The 27,272-nt window shown below is 34.6% G+C and overlaps 1 protein-coding gene across 1 annotated transcript; it reads left to right on the plus strand.

Annotated features, from left to right (window-relative positions):
- Positions 1 to 38: 38 nt before the first annotated feature.
- Positions 39 to 16,757, plus strand: LOC105256156 (aristaless-related homeobox protein). The gene is made up of 4 exons (XM_011265859.2): positions 39 to 911; positions 10,280 to 10,545; positions 14,394 to 14,481; positions 15,705 to 16,757. Exons 1-4 carry the CDS (start codon positions 839 to 841, stop codon positions 16,172 to 16,174), a joined length of 897 nt encoding a protein of 298 aa, XP_011264161.1. The 5' UTR covers positions 39 to 838; the 3' UTR covers positions 16,175 to 16,757.
- Positions 16,758 to 27,272: the final 10,515 nt, after the last annotated feature.

Consider the following 27,272-nt stretch of genomic DNA (forward strand, 5'->3'; position numbering starts at 1 on the left):
ATGACATCGTTGTGTCGAATTATCCGTAATAATCGAATTCTAATTTCGCATTTCTAAAGGGAAAGGAATATAAAGAAAACCGCATAAAAAGAAATATCGGAGAAAAATTGGATATTAAGAAAAGATAAGGAATAGATAGAATATGATATGGAGAACGCAGGGGACGAAGGAAGAAGAGATAGAACGAATGAAGAAGATGCACGTAGGTTGATGGATCGAATGTAGAGGAACAGAAAACAGTTGGAAGGACGAAAAGAGACGGTAAGAGGGCGGGCGGATAGAGAGGGAAAGAGAGACGGGTAGGGGAGCCAGAAAAAATCCGGGGATTTACGCGGAAAGGGCAAAATATTCCCCGCCCAGACTTCATTCAGCCTCCGATTACGGGGTGGCTTTGGGTGAAAAGCACACGCTTTCATTGGTCGAGGGGCTAATATGGCGGTGTTAGGGGTTGCAAGGTGGGGCGGGTGTACGCGATATTAAGGGCTGCTTTCATGTCCGACGAGCCAGTTCGTGGTGCGCCGTCGATTGACGCATTTTCCGTCGAGAAGGTGGAGAACGAAGCGTGGAGCGTTCGACAATTTCTTGTGTTTCTCCTCATTCTACATCCTTCTCAGATTCTCTCGCTTTCTTTTTTTTGCATACTTTTTTCCGGCTGGACCACACTCGAAAGCACACGCGACTCGGCGGGAAATTCAATTTGCGCGCGTGCCACTCGGGAGACAATTTATGATTTGCCAGTGATTTTTTCGTGGATCGAGGACTGTTTCGTATTGCCATTTGTTTGCGAATATCGGGAAATTTTACGTCAGTGATTTTCGTGGAGAAAGACTTTCTTAGAATGGCTCAGACATATAATCAGAAGAAAAATGTGTACAGCATTGATCAAATATTGGGTCATGGCAAAGATGAAGGTATGATAAAAACTATTTTCTTTTTTTCTAAAAAAAGAAAACTTTGTCAGTTGCTAGAGTTTTAGGAACGTATCTGTGTGTGTGAATAATTATAATTTTCTCAATTATGGAGATATTTTCTATATTATCAAAATGTGATGAAATTCATATAAACCTAGTTTATTTCAAATACATTTACAAATTAAAATATAAAAAGAATAATTAAAAATATCTAATATTCCATTATTACTGTTTGTAATAGTGAAATTTTAAAATATAAAAAGAATGATAAGTATACTAATTTTAATAAATGTACACATTTGTTTAGAGAAACTATTAAATTTAATTGTGATTTAATGTGTAACATTTTTATTGGAAAAGTTTGATATACATCGCACATGTTTGATAATTATTGTTTGAAGTAACGATCATGATATAAATTTATTAGTTTACATTTATTATTTCTTATATATTTATTATTTATTATTATACATTTATTCACTTTTTATAATAAATTTATATCATTAATAGAGTAATAATAATAATACATTTATAAGATTAAAAAAATTATTGCGACAATAAAGAAATTGCCACAATAGATTTTATAATTATTTTTTATTTTATCGTGTTTCTCATACTGCATTGGATAAAATAAATTTTTTATTACGTTTATAAATTAAATATTTCTCTTGTAATAAAAATAATTTACTAGATTATATATTATGTATATATACAATATAAACTTATACACATACAACGCATATATACGCTGTTTAATATAATAAAACAATCATATCTTCGCTTAACAATCATATAATGGTCATCAGATCGCGATAAGAAGTCTGTTACAATTTTTATTACTTCAATACACCGATCGATTGCAATGCGATAGCAACACGAGAATACTTTTTTTTCACTGTAATGAAAGAAGTTTCCTTAGATGAACATACATTGAACGAATAAAAAACGCGTGAGCAACAAATGCCAGTTTTTTGTTAAAGTTTTAAGATGCTTACATTACAACGAATGTATAATAAAAGAATGTTACTTAAGGTTTGATTTATGTTCATATAAGAGGATATATATCGCACATACACACGCAAAACAAATTTTAAATACATTTATTTTTGCATTTACATTTACACACATTTTCTCCATATATATTTATTTCAATATAATGTCGCGAATAAAAAGCGAGTATTCTCAGATAAGATTTATATCGTTTGATAATTTTCCAAATGGAAGGGAGGACAGTCAATCATTTTTTCAAAGTCATTAAGGCTGACTAACAATAAGGTTGATTTTGATATATATTCATAAATTGCTTTATAATCATAATGTCTTTAGGAGTTTTTAGAGTGTTTATTAGAGTGTATTAAAGAATTTTGATTTTTTTTAGAAATATGTAAAAATGAAAAAAAAGATATAAATTAAAATTGTTATATATAAATTATATTATAGAATATATATTAAAATATGTGTATATTATGTTTATTTGTCTTAATTATAAGCTATACTATTTGTAATTTTTTAAAGCAAGAAATAGGTGTAAATTTTTTTTAATTTTCTTTTATTTTTTTAATAAAAAGCTGCTTATAAAAAGATAATAATAAATAAAAATACATATACACATACACGAATATACTTTCCAAGTCTCGAAAAATTGAGAATTAAAATTTATAAATACATTCAAATAAGGATAAGAGCTAATGAGTGTCAAGTGCAATAATTATTTCCTCATTAGCTCTTATTTGAATTGATTTATTTTATATTAGAGCCTTTTATTTCTTATTTATTATAATTCAAAAAAAGTTGAAGATTTTGACAGTGCGAGAAAAAGCTTTGTATCTTAGAGATTTACATTGTCAATTTTAGGATTGCGCGATTAAAGGCAACGTAACGTAATTAGGTCGTCGTGGGTTACAGAATCTGTGGCGACGATCGGTGTAACGTGAATTTACTACACGGTGTTGTGCGACACGCGAGTGTGACATGCGCGCGGTTAGGCTGCGGAGAGAGGCGCACGAAGAGGCGGATTGTTTCGTTGCATGCGCTTTGCAGAATCGTCACGGCATGATAAATCGTGTTATCGAGTTTATAAAGAACTACGTTATTACGTGTACTCGCTACTAGCCGGCTTACAACCGTGGCTTATGGACAAATAGAACAACGTGGCGATCACTATCCCATGATTTTATTAAACGCACGAACTTTTCTATCTTGCTTATGTATTTATCGATTTGAATTTAAAACAGTTATGGCTGTTATCGTATATATGATCTTGCGATAAAAAATGAATTAGATATTGAGATATCAATATGTATGCTTGACTTTCTATCTGGCTTCTCTCCTTTTCTCTTTCAAAATTAGGTATTTAATTAGGTATGTATTATAATTAAATAAAGTAGGCTTAATAACTTCAAATCATGTTTTTATAATAACACGCACATATAAGAGAGTTATATAATATATTTCTAGATAAAATAGAAATTTATTTTATATAGCTTATGTGTACGTGTTATTATAAATACATGAAATAAATCTGCTGAATCATGTTTTAAGATTCATATTATTTTGATAAATACACTCTTCGAGAAATCAATAATTTCACTTACAAACAATTAAAAATGTTATTTTTTAATTAAGCTTTATAAGTAAACATTTATAAATTATAAAAACTAAAATGGTCTTAATTTTTATATCTAAAATTAATTTAATGTTTTTTAATTTTAAATATGACTTTATTCTCGAGCAAAATTATAACTTAAAAATTAATTAGAAAGATATAAAAGAAATTTATAAGAGAAATAATTACAATAGATAATAATTTCCCTTGTTATTTTTGTTAAAACAAAGATGATTCTTTAATATGTAAAGTATACAAAATGTTAAAATATACAAAAAGTAGTGCTCTTACATATTAGATCTGTATATATATATATATATATATATATATATATATATATATATATACACACAATTACTATGTCATGCAAGTACGTTGCTATTTTTAGATTGTCAACTGCAATGATTGAAAAATAGCATTGCTTTCAATGTAATATAATCTGAAATAATCGGCTCAATGATGCTTTTATCTTAAATTGTGCTCGCGCTTTTTTCTTTTTTTATAAAAAATACATTTTGTAAAATGAGAATTTACTTAGTCTTTAATTTATACGTGATCAGTGATAACTATAACGTGAATTTACAACACGAAGTTACGACACGCAAAATTGCGTGTACACATCAGATGTATATTGTCTCTTACTATGCGTGTGTGCAATGTACAAATATAGAAATGCTACGCGTGACGTGCAAACGCTGGAAATCATATGAACAATGTGTAACAATGGCTATCATAAATATATAAATTATTAGAAATATAATTTATGTATATTCGCAATGTTTGTATATTCTCGAACGTATCTATTATGATAATTTACGATATTTATGATAATTCACGATTAGTTTTCAAAGAACACAGTAGCATTATATAATTTGCAATCATGATTACAAAGACATTTTGTACGGTCGCAAATATTTTATTTTTCCATTATATATATTTTTCCTATTATTATTACAATGAATACTAATACAACAATATATATCGTAAAATTATAAATATAATATTCAAATCAAATTTATGAATCAAAAGGAGGTTACACTAAATATTAATAATGTATTGCTTTTTATATTACATAATTGTTTCTAATTAAATATATATTATATATATATATATATATATATATATATAAATTTGAACAAGGAAGTGTTTATAGTTATATTTTTCTAATCTATATAAAATATATTTATAACAAATTTATATTTTATTACACATTTTTATATAAAAGAGAGAGAAAGAAAGAATATATTTCTTTTAAGAAGCTTGTATTTTATAAATTTTCATAAATGCGTGTTCTTCACAATATTTTTTTGAAACGTGATCTTGTCGCATTTTATCTTGTGGAATACGCGGCTGGCGTATTAACGTAAGTCCTCTTAAGGATTTTATTAGATTTTCAGCATAAAGTCCTCGGCCACTTGTAATCCGCTCCTGTCTCACGAAAGTATATTTCGTCGACTGGACAGATCACAAATCCTTTTTAACGCTTAACGCTTAGACGCATAATCCTCATAGGCGCCTTACCGGAAGGACGATTATTTCTAAAACGAGATCTGGACGCAAAATTTGAAACATACTATTGTTATACGTATACTAATTATTGCGAAAATAAATGAAATTTGCTAATTCGAACACATACATGTCAGAAGAAACTGTTGAAAGAAAGATTTCTTATCTTTTGTAACGTTGATTACTTTCAAAGGGGAAACTTTCCGAAGGGAAACGACAAGATTGACTACTTAGAGTTGCCGAGACTAACTGTATTCGCATTAAAGGTGTGGTTTTGAAAAGATCATCATAGAGAGGAAATTTTATTACATCAAGACAGTTTTATTGCGAGGAATAATTTTTGTTTTTTTTTCTTAATTGTAATATTTGTTTGATATCTTTAAATATTTTTTACATTATACGCAATATGATCTAGATAAATAATATAAATAATTTATATATTTTATAATATATATTTCTATACAATATAATGATCTTTTCATAGAAGAAAGGATTTAATTTTCCATATTATAATAATTTCTTCATAAAAGAGAGGATTTAATTCATCCATAAAAGTTGTCACATATCATAAACGCTTAAACATTATACCATAGTAGGAATGACACTCTAAGGTAAAATAATTTTCTAGGAAAAAGCTTATGCGCGTAGGCGAGAAAGTTCAAAGGAATATGAAGTGTCCACTATAACTCAAAATGAAAAGCCTTATTGTAAGAAAAGAGTGCATTATATTCACCCCTTATTATTATTATTTTCATATACACTGTTATAGTTATTAATTTATATTTATATTTATAAATATAAATTAATAAAAATAATTTGTATTTATAAATTATGGATTTTGTTGAATTCTTTCTCTGATTGTCCTTATAAATTGCTTATAAATTAACAATTGACAATTTTCTCGATAATTTCTTCGATTTTATCGATGATGGAATGATGGGCGACATGTGCCCACGATCGACGCGGTAAATAAATTTTTAATTTCGCTGCTACGAGAGTCACCCTCTCGGCTATCCCTACCTATTCTACCCTACTTTGGGCCTGGTCCACATCAGGCGTCGGCGCACCGTAGATTTAATAAAAAGCAGTGGAGAGCTAAGCATCAAGTGGGTACTCCATTGTGCCCCGGCATAAAAACATTGAAATCTCTCTATTCAGCTTGGATTAGTACAACGATCTCTCTCTCTCTTTCTCTCTCTCTCTCTCTCTCTCTCTCTCGTGTATGCGTGCGAAAGCTCATGCGTGTACACAGACATAACGTGCGTATAACGTGCCGCCGGGCAATGTGCACGCTTACGTTTTCAATCGTTTCTCTCAGTTCATCCTATCACAACTGCTCGCTGTGTATCGACACCGAAAAGTAGGATTAGCATTATTACGCACGAGTAGTAAATGCTTGTCTAATTAGTTCGAATGGAGACGCGCTGGACGGGATGTATACGCGCCACAGGGATGAATGATTTGTAATCTTACGGTCATTCACGCGAAATGGTTATCTCATGATGCTGGCCGAGCCTCGTAAATTAATGCGCTCAGAATGACATAAATCTGAATTACAAATAAATTGAACTAATGAGGAACCAGAAACATTAACACAGCCGATATGCTCCGGCTAACAATGTAATTATTAGCGCTTCCTTTCTCGGATATTTAAATACCTGAGATATGGTTTAAGCTCCGATGATTTTGGCAAATGTTCTTCAACGAAAGATCAACAATATTTTCTTAGATTATATTTGAATCAGCCAACTCAGGTTTGTGCTAAATAAATAAAGTGTTTTAGAATAATAATTTAATGTCGAATAGCTGATTGGTTGATAGTTAAAATTAATTTGTGGCATATATATATAGAAATGAAATACGTTTATCAAACTAGATATATTATTTCTCAGAAGATGTGGCATAGTGTAATATGAAGCGATTTCGCGGAAACGTACTCTTGAAGCAGATTATAATTTAATATGAAATTAGTCGGGGCGTATGCGCATAAGCGGATGTAGACGAAGTCGTAGCGAACCGTTGTAACTTTGTAATTGCTGCTTCGGTCTCAGATCCTTATCCAATTTATATGCATTAATCTAAAGCGCGATATGCAATTAGCTGAGCTTAATTAGCCCAGTTCGCTGAACTAATGAGGATGCAATTCATGTCAATGTTATCAATAGATCAGTGAGCGTTGTGGTTGTAAACATCAATATAAACCTAATCATATCTCAATAAGCAATAAATATATGCAATGTATGTATTTATGTATAGTTTCTCTTCTATTGGTTTATAATAATTTAATACAGAGATCATTTTCCATTATTTTTTAGCGTCATTTAAAAATTATTTTATTAATATATTTGATTAATGTATAACATGATTTTATTAATGTATTTTATTAATATATGATTGTAATATATAATTTATATTTTATATTTTCTTATTATTCTTATATCTAACATTTTTTTAATAATTAGATAGAATTTTTTTCTTTACCGTTGATATTTTTTAAAAATACATTTAAATTACATATTTAGTTACACATTTAAGTTACAGTAATAAAAGATACATCTAATAAGAAACTTGAAATATTCTTAAATCGCATAATATTCTTAGATCGCAAGATTTTTTATTTTTTTTTCAAACAGAAAAACGTATTAGTTTCGTCCCACTTGAAGTTTTCAGTAACGAGTTTGACCGCATGAAAAGCGGGATACTTTTGTCAGAGACCTATAGAAAGTTGCTTCTTGCAAAAGATGAGAAAATCTGAGAAAGGAGATCGCTCGTATCGCTTTCAAGATTACCGAGGCGACAAAAGATTCAAAGGGAAATAATAAATCGAAGCGGCAATTTGTGACGCGCGTGTGTATATATATCACTTCTTACAGGTGTCAAAGAGGTGTAACAAGGTTTGTCGCGATGCTCGATTTTTATCGCCCGTCAAGTTTTGCCGTGGCATTTTTACCGCGATGCATTTTTATGGAATCCGAGAGATATTTCTGCTACTTTTCCCTCGCGCAAACCGGTGACATCCTTGCAACATCTCGTCAAGCGCATCAAGTGTGATGGTTCGTTCTCTGCGTCTTTTTTTTTTTTAAACTCGTTAAACTCGATGGATTTATTTTTAACGCGTCAAGTGCCTTTTGAAATTACATGCAGATCAACCGAATTGTTATTATTTGAACGTTCGCACAATATCTCGCGCAAATTGCACGAGCGTTTTTCAAACATTTTTGCGCGTATCGATCCGGACGTTGTAGAGTCGTCAGTTTTATAACAAAGTTGTTGAAAAATAATCTCCACACATTAATCGTCAATTATTTAAAATTTTAATATAAATGTAAAAAAATGGACACACTCTATATATATATATATATATATATATATATATATATATTATAAATGAAAATTTTACGTAAACTACAATCAAACTTAATAATCAAATAACTGCTTCTTCGCAAAGATCTATCGTCTTATTTGATTATTCATTTTATTATTCGCAAATTTATTTAGCCATTTTATCGCGAGAGATTCCCGTTATAAAGTCGACATGCGGCACGATTTAATTTCTCGCCTAACACGAATCGAACGAAATACATATCTTTTCTACGCGTAGTTTACTCTAATAGGGCTTTAAGCCCTCGTCGATGTTCGCGCAAAGACAGAACGAGTGGTCATGGTAAAAAATATGAGGGAGGACTAGGCGGGATGCGATCGCCGGGAAGGGCATGTGTTGCACAGGGGGTTACACAGCAAGGCTGTTGCTGTATCGTGACAGGGAGAAGAGGAGGAGGAGAAGGTGAAAGAAGGGTGGGCAGGGTGCACTCGTGATATTTGCTAATCACTGACAGCGACGGCTTTTAAGTACTGTCGAGCACATACGTATAATGTGCGCACTTACATTTGTAGAGTATTTCGCGGGCGTGTACACGCGTGTACGCGCGGGGGTGGATGTATGGAGCGATGGTGAAACAAAAAAAAAACAAAAAAAAAAGAAAAAAAAAGATGAAGCGAGGCTTAAAAATTGGCAAATCCGCCGATCGGACGTCATCGGCGTATCGGTTATATCGGTACCGGTCGTTGTGCGGCTTAAAAATGAAATTGCGCCCGTATCTCCCCGCTACTGTTGCCGCCGCCGCCGCCGCCGCCGCCGCCGCCAGAGTCGGTATATCAGGCAAAACGACAATTTCGTTTTGGCAACGCGAAGCGATATGGTTTAATCGCCTCGATCGTCTCCCCGCGCGCTCAAGTATCGGAGGCACTGTTTGACGTATTTGACGTATTTAACAAGCGGAAATGCGCCGATAAATGTGAAGGGTCGGAAATTTTCTCGCGTCTTACGGGGCGAAAAGTTTGATCGGTCATGAACGATTCTACGATTTCATCTCAAAAGCGATCTTAAAATTTCATGTTAATCGCGTTGACATATGAATCTATAGTGCAGAATAGAGATGCGTCTTTGAAATTCCATTCTATTATGTAACTATTTACGATTTCGATGAGAAACGTGAATTTTCGAATCGGCGATTCCATCTTTTTTTATTATGAATCTCAGATCCATTCTAGCCAATCATACTTTGGTTGTCAACGATAATTTTCGTAATCTTACTTCGAACGAAATTGAATTTCCCTCGAATTTACTCATTTGTAAGATGTCGGAAACATTTCGATCGTTTTGGATATTATAACAGATTAAATGATGGAAAACGGACTCATTCCGATCGGAAACAATTTCGAATAGATAATAGCTCTCTTGAATAGTTTGTGAAAGAATTGATAAGAATAAAAATGGAAATAAAATTCAGCGTTTTATTTACATTATTTAACTTGTGTACAGTTGAAAATTATTATTATTACATAATTATAATTATATTTTAATGCAGATGATATGAAGTATAAAAAATTAAATGCAAATTGTTTTTTTACAAACACATCCCATTAATAGAAAGTAAATTAATAAAGATAGCACAGACAATATACATGTTTGTGAGAAACTATTTACTTATGAAGTAAAGTTTATCACATAGTGATTAATTGGATTTTTATAAAATAATGCAAAATTTGTGTGGCATAAATCTTTTAATTTCTTTATTAAATTTATCTCAATTTATTCAAACACACAATTTAATAAAGCTTTTATTAATGTTTACTTAATTTAAATTACTATTATATATTATTAAATATTAAATTTTAAATTATGTTTCAAGAAATCATATCGAGTGGATAAAATCACCCTCAAATTGCTTTCAAGATTATGTATCATTGATTTTAGATCACGCGACATCATCTGACGCCGTCGTTGATGACGGTGACACGGAGCTCGGTCACTTGAGCGATCATCAGATCAACGATGCGTTGCACGATCCTTTGAATCTGGGTGAATCTGATCGACCACGCAAGGTGCGAAGATCCCGCACGACTTTTACAACTTATCAGCTACACGAACTCGAGAAAGCTTTTGGGAATACGCAGTACCCGGATGTGTTCACCAGGGAAGAGCTGGCAATGAGGTTGGACCTCTCAGAGGCGAGAGTTCAGGTACTTTTAATCAGCGATTCAATTATTTAAAAAAAACGTGTAAAGGAAAATATTTTGCAGAATACTTTTGACATTTTTTAAAGAAAATATAATATAAAATATTTAAAAATAAATTACTGGAGCCATAAAAATATAACAAACGTAATAAATCCAGATTGTCCAATATTAGAACAATCTTCTAGTATCTTTTCTCTCTATTTATATCGTTTCATGAGAATAAAATGTAGTCTCAATACTCTCGATCACCGAGTACTTTCAAAAGATTAGCTTATACCATTTCCGCGCAATGACCGGCTTGAATATTTCAAATGCGGCTTGAAGAGAAGGAGGGAAAGAAGTCAGGCCAGATTTCGCCAGACGACGAGACAGTTGCAGAAGCATAATTAACCTTTCGCCGCTTTAGCTAGACGAATTCACAAAGCCCGAAAGGCACGCGTGTGTCGCTGAATTTTACGCATTTGATAGTGGCATTCGCAAGTTTTGTAAGTAGTTTGAATAACGAGCTTTAGATTCGGCCAGAACGAAGTTTAAAAGGCTATTTACGAGCTCGTACATAAATTTCATGTTAAATATAGAAAATGCCATACCGTGACACTGTTGAAAGAAAAATCGGAGCAATGTAACATGCCAAGTCATACGTATCGATATATTTAAAATTTGTTTGAGCAGCCACATGTTGTTATTTATAATTTAAATTTGCTCTGTATGAATAAATTTGATTTCTCCATAACACGATATCGCGATTAGCGTACGTAGATATAATGTAGTAAACATGTAATAAACATAAATTGATTTTCACATGCAACAATCGTCATGCAAATTAATTCCTGTATGGATCTTATGAGGCAGGACGGATTCTGAACGAACGTCGAGCATCCTCGAATGTTTGTAGGATTGCGCTTGGGCGACTCAGCCTCAAGGCGCGAGTCACTTAACTAATTAGCGACTATTGTAAAATTTCCCGTTACCGTTTTCCATCTGTAATTTTGCGAAACACACGCTTCGTCTCGAATCTATCAATGATTAATTCCACAGAAGGGGGTTGCTCATATAGAGAACAGTGTAATCTGCTTTGGAATTACTTTAAAGCGGCATCCTTGAAAATTCAAGTACGTTGCAGCGTTGGGGTGTATTTCAATCCACAATAACTGGTAGACATCTTTTTCATACATGTGCAGAGAATTATATTCTCTCTCTCGCTTTCTCTTTTTTAGAATATATATTATCTTAAAAATAAATTAGTTTTCGCAATTATACACACATATATATGTGTGTAATTATACAAGAAACATTCTAATTTGCAAATAGAAATTACTGATAAAGTTGTAGTTAATAATTAAGTTATTAAGAAAATTATTTTATTTGCAATCTGATAATTACGATTCGTTTGAGTTAAATTAATCACACCTTGGAAAATGGTATCCACGTGAAAAGAAACGAGTGCACCTTATATGATGCGGTAACGATTCTTGACAGATGTTGAATAAGGAAAAAAACCTCTTATTGATTTCCTCAAAGAACCAATATCCTCGAATCAGTGCGTCCTTGGAATCGCCCGATTCAATTGTTTGATTCCGATGTACGACAAAGAAACTGTCGACACATAATTTCGGAAGGAAACGCACACTTGTACGCACATACATACAAATATATATATATATATATATATATATATATATATATATATATATATGGTATATTCCATATAGTATACTGTATATATCCACATGGGTGAAAGAGAGAGAGTGCGAAGGGTTGTGCGTGGGGCCGCCGGCGGAAGGGTGGCGATGATGCTGAAAAGAGATAGAGCACATTCCGATTGGCCCATTGTGGTACAGCGGAGCGACAATGCCGGCAATTGGCCGTCGCTCGACAAAACCGCTAAATGATCCGCCGCGGCGCAGCCAGTGTGCCATGGCCACTTTATTTCAATCTAGGAAATCCTCCTGTCCCCTCCTCCTCTCTCCCTTTTCCTCTCCCCCTCTCTCTCTCTCTCTTTCTTTCTCCCTCACGTCGATTCTAGATGCAAAATTACCCCATTTTTCGGTATTAACTCGGCTGGCCGATATATCGACGATCGTGCGTATGGTAATGCAATCGCCGAGTCGTTTCTGACGTTTCCTATACCCTGACGGGCGATTCGCGATCGTTGGGCGTTTCGAGGGAATTTTCACGAGCTTTTATGGACATCGCGACGCGATTTTATGAAATTTTTACGAATTACTCTTCACTGTATTATATCTATTCACTGCAATATATTCTGGAAAAAAATATTCTTCTTTTTTATTTAATATTTTTCAATCTGGGATTTTTATCTAACGATACATATTAATTATCACGATTCGAGAACTTCAGAAAATATATTCCCTTTCTAACATTATTTGCCCCATCTTTTTTAATAAATAACATTGCTTATTATAATAGAAGAATCTATCTTAAAGACAATATATTAATTTGGAGAAAAATATAAAATTAAATTATATATTTCAGAGTTTGATAAAGAGAACTTAACAATGCTTTAATTAAAAAAACATATTTATGTTTGAGAATTTAAATTTGATAATATTAAATTCGACGAAGAATCTTCAGATCAATGCGTAAATTGTAGAAGCATTACCGCTATGGTAAATGATTCGAGAGATTAATGGGGCAGTTATAGAAACGCGTCGGCGTTGCAAACTTTCGAGCTCGCGGTGGGTCGCTTAAATAGCGCAAGGTTTGCGAGCACTTAGGCGTTAAAGGCTATTCAGAAGCGATTAAATAATTAACAGCAATTAGGCAATTAAATTTCCTGCTCCCGCAACCTGACCTCTTTCCCTCGCTTGAAGTTATTCCTCTCTTCCTCCTCGATGTCATTTGCTTCTCTCCGCTTACGTCCCCGATTTTCCCACGTCGCTTGATTTTATTCCGCTATCCGACCGAGAACTAACTCGCTAATCTATTTCAATCCAACTGGCTGTGTCACAGCTTTATTCGATTTTTCAAGTCCATTACATCTAATGTTATCGTATTCGATGATATTCATAATATTTTGCACCTTCTATGAAAAGAAATTAATAAATTATGCAAATGTAAAGAAAATTATATCAATTTTACTCTTATTTTTATTATTAATAAATCTATTCTTGCTCGGTTTATTTCTTTAATTATAATATTAATTATTTAACACCGTGTTTTTTGAATAATATTGTATATTTACATAAATCTATTTCTACATCTATATCTTTCAATATTTTCTTAAATATCTTTCTTAAATATTTTTCTATTCTTATTTTTTAAATCTATATATTTACTATCGAATATCTTTCATTTAAGGTGCAATAAAAAAACTTCTTTTTTCCTTCTTTTCTCTTCTTTTTTTTATTCCCCTACTTCTTCTGGTACCCATGAAAAATCGGAGCAACTCGAGCGGAAAGCGAAAGCATTTATATGGCAACCGGACCAGCGATAGGGTCGCCAGAGATAGACGAGGATAGAACCGAAGGCAGGGGTTGCTGGCACTCAGGGGTACGAAGGAAATCAGGATAATTGTTAACAATTAGCTTAATCAACCTCGAGAGCAAGCTTTTGTTGGCCGCTGTGATACGCGCGCCTGGGGTTCTCATGCGCGTCCCTTTCCTGCCAATTTTGAATTTTCGTGACGAATGTCCTGACATTCCGATAATTCCCGATCAACAGCGATGACGAACTATAATCCCTCAACAAACTAATTGAACTAATATATTAGCGATTATAATTTTTTATTCAAAGTATCGTAATAAATTATTTTGGAAATAGCTGTATAACATTTCATAATGAACATGATTGTACCGAATATTGATCGTGAAGCATCCTTTTTTTTGCTTCAGGTTTGGTTTCAAAATCGACGTGCAAAATGGCGCAAGAAGGAAAAGGCGTTGGGCAGAGATACTACTTTTATGCACGTCGAACAAGGTGGTGAGTTTACGAAGAATAATAATTAAAATCGATTAATCGAATAATTTAAATTGTGGCATAAATGACTTTTTCCTTTCAATACAAATAGAAAAGAGGAAATTTTTTTTAATGAAGCAAATAATTTTATTTGTTAATTATATTAGATATTTTTATGTATGTTTAATTATTAATCGTGCTAGATATTTTATTCGACAAAATCATTATGAGTGAAATATGACTTGTAACATTTTTTTTGTTACGCCGTAATTTATGATGTCGCGCTTTAGATAAAAAAGATATTTATATATAAAAGAGAAACTGTGGCTAGTATCTACGATAATGGACTGATTTGTCGCGGATCAATCGCGAAAGCTCGTTTTCATCCACCATTTGCTCGCTCGCTTCACAGTAACGTAGTAACGCGCGTGTTACGTCGCTAATACGTGCAAGAGAAGGGCGACGAGGTCCGGAATTATGAAGGGTAGATGCAATCGACGACAATTACGTCTAATTTCAGTGTCGGCCGTCGCAGCCATCACGCGCGAATGATATAGAATAGAAACCTGACCGATTAATTTTTCATGAAACGCTCTGTGGATATAAGGCTTGTACACACGGCGAGCCGGATTGGTGACGAGAAAAAAGTTCACTAATGACTTGGTGACCCTGTGTGACATCTTTAATCAATTTTATTAATTACATTTCATCGCAAAAACTCGTAAATTTTTTCTTGGTGTTAATCCGTACGTTTGCGATATTAATCAAATGTTTAGATAGAAAGGAAGAAACAAATGGATACCTCACATTTATATTATTCTGATAAAAAAGAAGAAAAATTAAAGAGAAGATGGAAAGGAGGAATTAATTTTCTCTAGATTAAAAATAAATACATAAATAATTAAGTTATACTTAAAAGCGAGAATAAGTCAACTCTTTTTGTGCTGCTAATGCACTTTGGAATTTTTCTAAAAAATTTTGGAGTTCCAGTAATTTGATTTATATTTAAATGAGGAGAAGATATTTCAATGCAATGATAAAATTTGATTATCAAAAAAGCACAATGTTCTTCAAATATGATATAAATAAATAATACTTATTCAATATGTGTATTCAATATGTTAAATAAATACGCGTAATAAATGAATATAGGATCGATGAATCAGGATATCAATACTTGGAACAGAGGGTTAAGTTTGATCCGCAGAAGAATCTCACGCAACATCCGTCACAACTTTTGTTCGCAGGCGTAAATGAATTGTCTCTCCACGCGCGTCTGTTACAAACGGCCGGCGGTGTTCCGGGCGCGGACTCTTCCGGTCCGCCAACCGGCGCATTTCCCTGGTTCATCCCGCCGGTTTTCCCGCCACCCTGGCCCACGAGCGCGCCCAAGTTGCCACCGTTACACGCCATCTTGTCGCAATACATCGGATTGCCGTTGTCGCAGAATCTGGCGTCGCTTAGTACAATGCTGCCAGTCAACTGCCTGAACCCGAGCTCGTCGTTGAATCACAGTAACGTGAACGGCCACTCGCTGGGCGGCCATCTTCACGGCGGGCATCCTCTGAACCTGGGGGTGCAGAGCATACCGCAGAACCTGAGCTCGAAGAACGACAAGGACGAGGATTCGGCGTCGTCCGACGACGAGATCAGGAAGCAGAGCGCGGAAGTGCTGAGAGTGAAGGCGGAGGAGGCGCTACGTAAGGCGGACAATTAACTGTGAGAGCTCTTTTACGGACTTTTGTAAATATGAGAAACTTGTTCCCGGGAATCTCACCCATATTTGATACCAACGTAAATGTTTTGCACGCGTCATAAATCTGCAGCCTACGCGAAAAGGATTTCTCTTGGTTATTGTCAGGCTTGGAGAGATTTACTTGGCATCGTTTATACTTATGATTCGATATCGACGGATATTTATTTACAAAATGTTTCGGAAGGAAACGTACTTACTTCAGATTTTCAAGTTAATTGCGAAGAAAAGCAACTTTTGATATTATACCAAAGAATTTATTAATTTATTTTTGCATCCAAAATACTTTATAGGATCAAGGCTTAGGAATCGAGTAGCACATGTTCGAGCAGGAAGTAAATGATATTTGATATTAATTTGATTATTTGCGACGTATTGATCAATATAACTTGAATGACACGCGTTTCAATTCTTTGAATTAGGAGTTTGTGTAAGACACAATTTTAAGTTTACTATTATTTATCAATATTAATTAGCTGCTGATCGTGCTCTTTTAATCTAAAGGTCGAGAAACTCAATCATTCGAGTAATTCGAAATTATTATTTGATGAAGCAATCTGAAAATAAAAACGAAAATATATGATTTTGAATAATATCAATAACAGATATTAAATAAATCTTAAATGGAAAAATACTTTTTAATAATTTTTCCTCTTTAAAAGTTAAATTCAAATCTTAATAATTTATGTTAATATATTTTTAATTAAACATAGAAAAAGAGAACACATATATTTGATTAACAAATTATAATTTACAAAATTTAGAAAATTTATCATATAAAATATTATTTATACTCTTTCTTCATCGAATAAATGTGATTAATAAAATTAAGAAATTATTGAAATCATTAGCAGTTTCTAAAGAATACTTAGTTATTTTTCCTTTCATCAAAATTTGTACTTTTAATTAAACATATAAATCTGTCTCTCTTTTTTCTCGCTGTTTAATGTATTATCAGTTTTCAATAAGTTAATTCATTGATTCTATTAGCATTTTCGCGAAACATCTAAATGAGATTTTCAGAAATACATCACACATAGCGCAGCGTTATATAATATTATACATCGTTATTTTAATTATTTAATACTGCTCGCGTTGTTACTCGACGATGATATAACAATCTGTTTCATCGATATTGAAAACTCATTTCTCGAGGTGAATCAGGCTAATTGTTACATCGGGCTAAATATGACATTAAAAAATATATATTATTTTTAATATATGATAAATAATTTATAAAGTTTTAGTTTATAATTTATAAAAATTTTAAAAGTGAAAAAATTTTATTGATTTCAATGTTATAACAATATATACAAAAAAAGAAAAAAATGAAACTTTTTGTCATATTTATTCTGTGTCACAATTGCCTTTATGCCTGGATGTAAAAAGGTAGATACACAAGTGCAGCTGTAGAATTCTTTCCAAATGCTGTACAGAATCTCGTCTGCGTATGTATTGTATCAGATGAAGTGTATCACGCGCAAGAAGAAGTTTTGTAAAATATATGTATTATATTACCATTAGGCATGTTATATATACATATGTACCATATATATCAATTATAGACTTTGTGTAAATATGTAGGTTATTCATTAAGTTAAAGAAATATATTGCACTTACGAAGAATCATGAAGAACTATTTTTTCCGAAACTAATGTTGTTCGCTGGCAACTGAAACTTGAAAACTTACAGTTTTCCTAAAATCAGTCTTAAAAAGTTAAGAAATAAGTCTCGGATAATTATTAAAATTTATATAATTTTTAATAAAATAGAAAAAGGTTAGTCGATATATTAAATATTTGAAATAAATTGAAGACGATTTTGACATGAAAATGTAAAGAGCTGATGAAAATGTAAAGAGGTCGGGAATCATTACTGATTGCACGCAATCATTTTCCGACACCTAGATATATTTCACGTATCATAGTACAGTGGTCTTTGCTTACGTATCACGGTTAATAAGCCGCAGGTGCTTTTTCGCACTCGTACTCGAGCCACCCTAATTCACCCTGTCCGATGGCAATTTACAAGAGGGAGGGGGCGTCCTATAAAATCGCTTTCGCGTCATTAGTCATGAAAAGATTTGGCGTATCGGACGCGTCATTACGACTTCCTGAATTCCGCGCGCAGCTGACGGTGCAGCTCGCATGGGCCCCGAATTCCCACGGATCCTAAACGCCCGCGCGTTTAATCGCGCCCCCGCCCTTTCCCTCCGGACCGCATTTTCCGAAATAGTCGAAAGTGAATATCGTTCGGCAAAAGAGGAAGAGGGGGAGGAGGGTAGGAGACCAGGCGCATCCCCGGCGTGAACGCCGGTAACACGCACAACGGCAATTACAATCCGGCCAATTTATCCGCGTTATCAGAAATTTATCTGTCGCGCGAAGGGCGAAGGCCGCACGGCAAACGCGAGAATTATCGTTGGCGTTATCGCGCGGGAAGGTAATTATTGCACCACCTGCTTGGCGGTCTCGATAGAACGCACGGATAACGTAGATCGAGTGAATGATATTTCATTTCGCAGGACAATTCATGGAGAAATTCACAGGTGAAGTTTTATCGACGCCTTCGTATTCGAACGCTGCTTTTTAATCATTTATACGAAGCTGAGAAAGGAGTACATATGCATAAAAGAAAGAAGAGAGAAGATGTATGAAAGGGAGAAGTCGACACAAGTGGCAACACACACAGTAGGTGTGTACATATTTTTTGAGTTTTTTAGGCAAAGAAAGTGTTGTGTCAGAGTTGGAACACATTCGAGAAACACGGTACAGACATTTTGCGTTGCCACATTTGGACAAGTACGCGCCGCTTGCGTTTTAGCTCAACGACCATGTCGCAAAGTAGATGCCATGCTAAATGGAACCACTAGACGTATAAAAAGAAATGCTCGAGGTCTACTTTGCTGCGATTTCGTTCGTCACACCGTATTGCTACATTTCGGTTTCGGTCCTACAATCTTTTGACATTGTTTTCAGGGAAGAAACAAGGAAGATATAGAAGATAAGTGTTGCTAGATGAACAATTATTTTAAAAAAAGTGTCCTTCTATCAAATATCTTTTTATCTTATAAATTAAGATGACACTTTTATAATTTTGCATTTTTGTGAAAGCTTGGATCTTAAAAATACACTAATAATTATTGTAATAATAATTGCATTATTATTATTATCATGCAAATGGACGCAAAATTTAATGCAATGTGAAAAATGTTAAAGGTAATTCTAATAACTGTATTTAAATAATTCTATTTATTCATATAATAGTATTTTTACTTTGTTTCCTATTTTTAAATAAAGATTATTATCTATATTTTTTAATATTAAAAATTATATAAAATGCCTATTTTTTAATATTAAAAATTATATAAAATGCCTGAATTTTTCAATGTTCAAATCTTCCCTAATGTAATGAGATATAAAATCGGAAAACGAGCATTAAGCACAATTTTATCGACTTTCATTTTTGTGTATATAAAATAAAAATTAAAAGAACATCTATTTCAGTTTGTAAAACATTAAAATATATTTATCAATAAATATAGAACTATATTATTTTTATATTAACATATCGAGAGAGAAAGAGACTTTAAAACATATTTATTATAATCGATACTAAATAAGTATTAAGATAAAATTAGAAAAGTTATTGAGCGTTGTGTATTTATCTAAAAAGAATCGTGGAAATTGATATTTCTCGGAAAAATTTCTCATCTGCACGAGGTACGAATTACACCCACACATTTTCCGAGGTAGAATAGGAAGAAAGTTTCCGGCTTTAAGCGCAAGTGTGTCCCAACGGATATCACGGGGTGTTTTCTTCTCTTTGCAGGATGCTGCAGCATAGACGAAGGATCACGGTTGAATACCACTGATCGCGATCGCGGTTGCTATGAAGGACAATTAGATTAAAAGCAGCGCCTCTCGCGGCGGCTTGAGATCCATTAGTGCCCATTGTACCACCCCATTTGCACCCCCGCCGTCCATTCCCCGTCCGCCCTCTTCTCGGGAGTAGAGTACCCGTCTCGAAGCCAGGTACTTATTCTCAATAGTAATATGCTCACTTTATACTTCTACCTCTTCGTCGTCCTTCGACGCTTCCGTCTGCATCTCTCTCTTTCTCTCTCCTTTCCTTTCTCTTCTTCTTGTACATTTATTGACGTAGAAACATCACAAACGGTGTGTGATGTCGGTTAAAAGAGATCTTTCCCGCTTGCAAAAATTACTCGCGATGATACACGTGCGAAAACTGTCGTTAATGATACCTGGACGACTTGTATTAGTCCATAAGAGATAAAGACCATCGTTATTTATATCCATCATTATTAACGCTCATCTTTCTCTCGAGACTGTTCGCAATTTCGCTACGCATGCGGCAGTTAAATATTACCGTTTGAAAATCTGCGGTTTTATTTGTCTAATTTAAATGCGTGCGATAAGCGCGATAAATTTCTGTGCAATCAAAATCAGATAGATTGGAATACATTTTAATTTGACCCGTTCCCAATTTTGCGATATATAATATATGTAACGAGATTACGCGCGAGTATTTAAACATTAATATTAAAGTTACAAATCTGCATATCAATTTATAGAATTTGTGCGTAACTCAATATCTCTTTTCATCCGACATTCCGCCCAGCGCAAGCGTCGCAGCAAAACATTATTACGGTTTCTACATAAACTTCGCGCAAAACGGCTCATGTAAAACCATAGATTAATTTGAGTGTGCAGTCGAAATATATATATATATATATATATATATATATATATATATATACAATATATTTCTAAGCATGCATGTAATACAGTCGTAATAGTTCGCGTTTACCGCAATAATTTCGCGTATACGCGTAGATATAATGCTTAGAATCGCGTAGATGGAACGCATTGTGATTTTTTTCAACGCTAATAATTCGTCGAGTGTCATTATTCGAGATTAATGTTGCCTCTGCGAAATAATAATGGCTCTCGTGCGAGCATGCTCGATTTTCTGGGACTCGTTTGAAATATTGTACATAATAAAATAAACGAACGAGAGTAAATTTCTATTTAATTCTCTGTTGCGCCGGCAATTATCTGTTTAATGTTTAGTTAATTCATATGCAATATAATTAATCGATAATGTACTTTATAACAAATAATTCAGTTCGAATCGTATCATTCCAGAGATAACAAACGTATCAGAGATATTAATATTATACTTATTTATCCTTGATTTAACAACAGTAATTCTTGTACGCGGAATTTTGCTTTTATAAAATTTCTCGAGTGTTCAAAATAGAAAATTATACTTTGAAAAATTTTTAAATAAATTTGACTACTTGATTAATGTTATTTGTGCTGCAAAAAATCAAATTTTTCTTTAAAAAAATTTTTGGTTTAAATCCTGGGAGATGGATTATTATAATAAAATTATGTAAATTAACTAGAATTAAAATATTTTATTGCTTTAGTGCATTAACACACGTAGTTTGATTATTCGTGAGAACGGACATGAGCACTTAATTTTATCTAAAACATCAGAAAAATTGAGCTATTCGAAATTAACCGGTTTGAATCCCCGATTTTAACATCACCCTAATTTGCAGCGAAAAACGTGAAACGTCCCGCTGCGAGATCGGAAGGGATCCCGCGCAAAGGGATACGTTCTGCGATTCTTGCCTGGACCTTTGAGAACCTCACTTGTTCACACGTTGTGAAGCTGGGTGTACGGTTATGCTTAAAAATTAGTGTCGTTATGACGCCGCGCCCGGCTCTACGTACATACACATTAGGTGTACACACTTCATTAAGGCTATTAGGGGGCATCAGAGCATCCAGAAGCGCGCCCAGCAAGGCGACGATCAGCGGTCTCTAACCGATCTCTTTCTACTCGTCGTCGTCTTTTCAGCCCTCCCCCCCTCGAGGGGTGACCGACAATAATGGTTTCTACGTGATAGGCTTAAGCTCAGGTTTTCTGAGCCCCGGCTCTCTTGAAAAGTGATATACCTGCAGCTTGCCGATTTGGTCGGATTCGTATTCCAGCAATCTGTGACACATACACATATACATACATATATAGAACATATGCGGATGACGAAAAGTGATTTTCGATTTGAGGATTTGACAAGAGAAAAGTTTACGTGGGACGACATATATTCACATGTATATTTTTACAAATGTTAAGCTTGTTGCTCATTTAACTAATTAGAAAAAAACCGATATTAATCCACGATGATCGATATTAAATAACGCTGAGATGTAACGAGGCACGTAGAATTAAATTTTAACAAACTTTTCGTGGATAGGATGACGCTTTATAAATTGATAACGCAATATCGCGCGCAAATTAATCCAAAAACGCGTTTGAAAGAATGAAACCGTGTTAAACCGCTGTTTGGCAATTTAATTTTATTGTATTCGCGTTTGATTCCCGCGGAAAGCGTTTTTTAAAAAAAAGAAGGGTAGCGGAGAGCGATCGGATACACTCGGGCTCGTTGAAAAGATCAAAGCACATGGAATTCTAATGGATCATGGAACGAGGCCTTTCACACTCGATCAATTTTCTCGAATGAAGCGGTTTTCGCGGGATAAAAGATGCATTAAGGCGTGCTCATATGACGGGCATTGGAGTCTATGAATGTGATCTTGCGCGAGGTCAAGAGAGCCCCCTTGAGAGAAAATTTGGCAAATGGAAGATAAAAAGTAATATTTCTCAATTTTTTCTAAGAAGAGAAAATCTTTTCTTTTCCTGACACAGAGAGCATGCACAACATTTTTTTATAATTATGAAATATTATTATTTATGAAAATATCAAGTGAAAAAGAGTAGATCATCATTTCATCGCCATTTTTTTTCCTAGAAATATTTATAATCTTTATTTGCGACCAATTTGTATATAGTGAATTTTAAAATGTGTAAAAGTTTTAATATTACTATGATAATTTTATTAAGAATTAATGAATGTAAAATTTTTAAAACAATTTTATCTCCCTATTAATTTTATTTATATTTTTCCAATCAAAACTATAGCATAAATATAAGCCTAAATATATATCCAAATTGTAAAATAAAATGAGAAGAGAATTAATTTAATTCATACAAGTTATACATATACATATAAGCTCTAAAATAGCGTTAAAAGTAAAATTAACAAAAGAGTGGGAAATGATAAAACTTATCCTGAACATTAATAATGATATAGATTGTAAATATTTCATTTTTTTTTTCAAGCAATAAAGTTCCAGTTTTGATCGATTTCACCTAGACGAATAAGTCATAAATTAATCATGCAATTAATTTCGTTCTGTCGATATACGAGTACTATCTAATAAAGCGTGGGATATGAAAGGTTGCGACTACCTTTGATAAAACACAATCAGCCGGTCTTTTTTCATATACTTTGCCTCGTCGCTAATATTACATTACATTAAGCTGATTATCTATATCACGCGCGCTTGTATACTCTTTCTATTCAGAGGCAGTTCTGGAAACTAGCCATCTGTGTACATATCTAGCAATTTAGAAAAACCGGAAGTAAAGTGTTGTTTTAAAAATTTTATTTGAATTTTATTTCAAATTGAATAAATTTTAATTAAATGTGTAAAAATAATTTTCATAAACGTGTCAAATAATTTTTTAATAATCATATATGATTTTTATCATTTATAATAGAGTGTAAAATAAAGCTTCTCTTGTTAGAGATTAATTAATTTAAGAAAATAATCAAAAAAAAAGCTTTGATTTTCTCATCAATGTTTATATAAAATATCTTTTTCTTATATTTTACAATTTTTTCCACAGTCAGAAAACGCGATCGTGTTACAGGTAAAATTACTGCATTTGTGTTCGCTTAACTAGTTATCCCGATCATTAATTTTAAGCTCGGAAATCATGTCATCGCGTATCACAAAGGAATCTCGGGCTCTAAAGACCTCTGAGAAGGTGATTATGAAACCGTTCTCGCAATCCGAAAGAAGGCAAGGCGTGATGCCAGCCATGATGCCGCCGTCGTCATATCCGTTTAGCCCTAAAGTGCTTTCATGGCCGGTATTCGGAAGGGTGAGTTTAATGGCCGTTTAAGGGGATTTCGGTGGATAATTAGCGGGTCGGTACGGAAAAAAAAGGAGAAGCGCGTCGCCGCAGCGTCTCTCGGTGTGAAAAGCCGCGACAAAGGGGGTCGGTTACGCGATTAAACTCGATGAGGTATACGCGGTACACCGACAGTAACGACCAGGCTATTGGTCGTCTAAGGGCGAGACCGGATAGCCCATTGGCTACGTACCCGGACGCGATGCAATACCTATCCCGGATATGGGCTACATAACGAATTCGGCCGCACGAAAGCGGTGTCCCGGGGACTCCGAAGGAGAGCCTCTCTCTTTCTCTCTCTTTTTTTCTCTCGAGGGCCCGGTCTTTCCATCGAGAATAGCATCCGTCGACCTCCCGCGGCGACCGCAGGCAGATGCGGACACCCGGTACACCATTTATAGCGCCGTGCCGAATAATAATCTCGTGGCCGTGTTTGGCCACAGAAGTATCTTTTATTGTGATTTTTCCTCCGGTCCCATAGAGGGCGGGTGTCCCAGGGAGATGAAGAGAGGGAGAGAGAAAGAGAGGTGTAAGCTTACGAGTTTACAAGACTGCTTCTGATGCGCGGGCCACACGCTACCGGATTGTTTGGTGCTTCTGGGCACTCGACGTGTCCGATTGGGCCCGAAAATTTTTCTTTTCTTCTGTGAAGATAGTTTCATCGAGTATAACATTTTATTATTATGTACATATATAACGCATTTAATTAAATGTAACAAAAGTAGATAAAAATTCCAACGATATTAAGTTATAAAAATAGGAATATATATTTGATCAAATTATTATAATTCATGCCAGCTTTTACGTCATCTCCTTTACAATTTGCTATGAGAATAATTTTCGATACCCATTTCTCTCTTATAAAATCATATTTATTTTTAATCGTTGATTTTTAGGATTCGCATAAATTATTCTCTTGCGACATAAATTATTCTCTTGTTTTAAACGCGATCGTATCTCCTTCGCGCCAAGGCTCGAACGGGAAAAGTGCACGACGGACGTGTTATTGATTTCATCTTAATCAGATCTCAATATCTCAATTACGTTTTGATCCGGGCTTTCCCATTTGTTTGCCGTAGAGATTTTAAAGCCAGGGCCCATTGTCTGCACGCCACCCCTGAGCCTTCCCGCACGGGCTTAACTTTTCATTCTCCTGTAAATTGCAGGTTCTGTATTACGGGTATAGAGCACGCGGGTGTAAATCGAATGAAACAATGGGAGTCTACTGCGATCCTCGAATCCTGCTTATCCGCCTAGTGTGTTGTCTAGAGAGAGAAAGAAGGAAGGAGAAAGAGAGAATCCAATGTTAATTCGAATTCACGCCGGTCTGTCAGCACAATTATTATCTCTTGCGTGTCTTTTTTTATATCTGTCAAAACTGGATAATTCCGGAACACAACTTTTCGACATTTTAAATGAAAGTGAGCATCATTTAATCGTCCTTCGATGAAGGTTAAAGCTAGAAGAATTAATAAACGCAGATAATTATATCAGTCAATAAAAATTATACATATATTAATTAAAATGATAAATTATTTGTATAATGACTCTGTATAATTGTTATGCAATTATATATGTAACCTCTTACTTTTATATTTTGAATACATGCATAATCCATAAAATTATTAATTAATTAATTAAAAATTATACATCGTAATATTATATAAAAATTTGTAAATTTTATTAATGTTGATTTTTCGCGCTACAAGATGTATAGTAATTATTCCTTCAAAATATAGTTACATTGTGCAACACTCGGGAAACACGGAGGAACCCCTGAGAATTGGTCGAATCGCTCCGAGCCGCAGGCTGCGGTCTCGCGGATAAATTAACGAGCTGGCATTGTTATTTAATTGATTCCCGAATCCCGTTCACGGCATTGGACTAATATGACGCTTTCCACGAGCTAATAATACATTATGCTAAAGCATCACCGGGACGCGGGCCGGGCCGACAGAGAGAGCGGCGAGAGTCACGTGGCGACACGTGACTATGGACGGCGCTCCTCCATCGGCCTCGTCCTTTTATTTAATTAGCGACTTTATGAGACGTCGCGCATATTAGTCGACGCTCCGTTTCCTGCCAATTTGACGGATGAGTGAAATCTATCACTTTGAATCACGAACCTCGGAAACGGATTGTTATTCTCCGCAGAAATGGCCCATCGATTTATTGTTCGAAAAATCGCGTAACAAGAGAATGTTTCTTTCGTGATTCATAGAGATCATTTTTTTTCACTCAAAAAATGTAGCAATTGCACAGATGCAGTCTGATAATATACTAATTATTATACATGTGTGAAGAATGTTATTAGACGTAAATAAGTTGTTTTAATCTCCAACTTTGCAACGTCGCTCTTTGGTGCCACCGAGATGCAATTTTGCAAGATACATCCGATTTATCGTTACGCAATCGTAAATATCTCTCGTGTTCCATCGGAGCAACCCCCGTTCTGCCGCTCAAAGACACCGCGATCGCCGGAACCCTGTACACAAGTGCCGTTTCGCTTACCGTGTCCGAGGCGTGGAAAATCCGCGGTTCGCTCGAAACATCGCCGCGAGACTTTTCATCCCGACTTTCCTCATACGAGAAGAGCGAGCGAAAAGCCGGCCGGCGCGAGCGCGGTCTTTTTTTTTTTCTACGCGTCCCCGTCACTTTGCGCTCACCCGCGGAAAAAGCGAGCGACGACGGACGCGTTTACACGATCGTGTGCACGGTCGTGCGCGCACACATCCTCGCGCCCATTTCCCATCGTCTACCGTCGTCCATGTGGACATGCAGCCGCGACACACACACGTGTACGAGCGAGCGAGCCGCGACCGCGGCGGCAAGTTCCATTCACGCATACACTCGCCTCGCAAACAGATTCCCAGCTTGAGTCGAATATATTGAAATAATCTGGGCAAATACGACAAGTTCGGTTATGAAATTTGCCGAAGGGCTTGCGAGCTCTCTCGGCTCTCCTGTCTCTGCCTCTCCGCCTCGATCT

This window comes from Camponotus floridanus, unplaced genomic scaffold, assembly GCF_003227725.1.
Source record: "Camponotus floridanus strain SB8 unplaced genomic scaffold, Cflo_v7.5 scaffold87, whole genome shotgun sequence".
Classification (NCBI taxonomy): Eukaryota; Metazoa; Arthropoda; class Insecta; order Hymenoptera; family Formicidae; genus Camponotus; species Camponotus floridanus.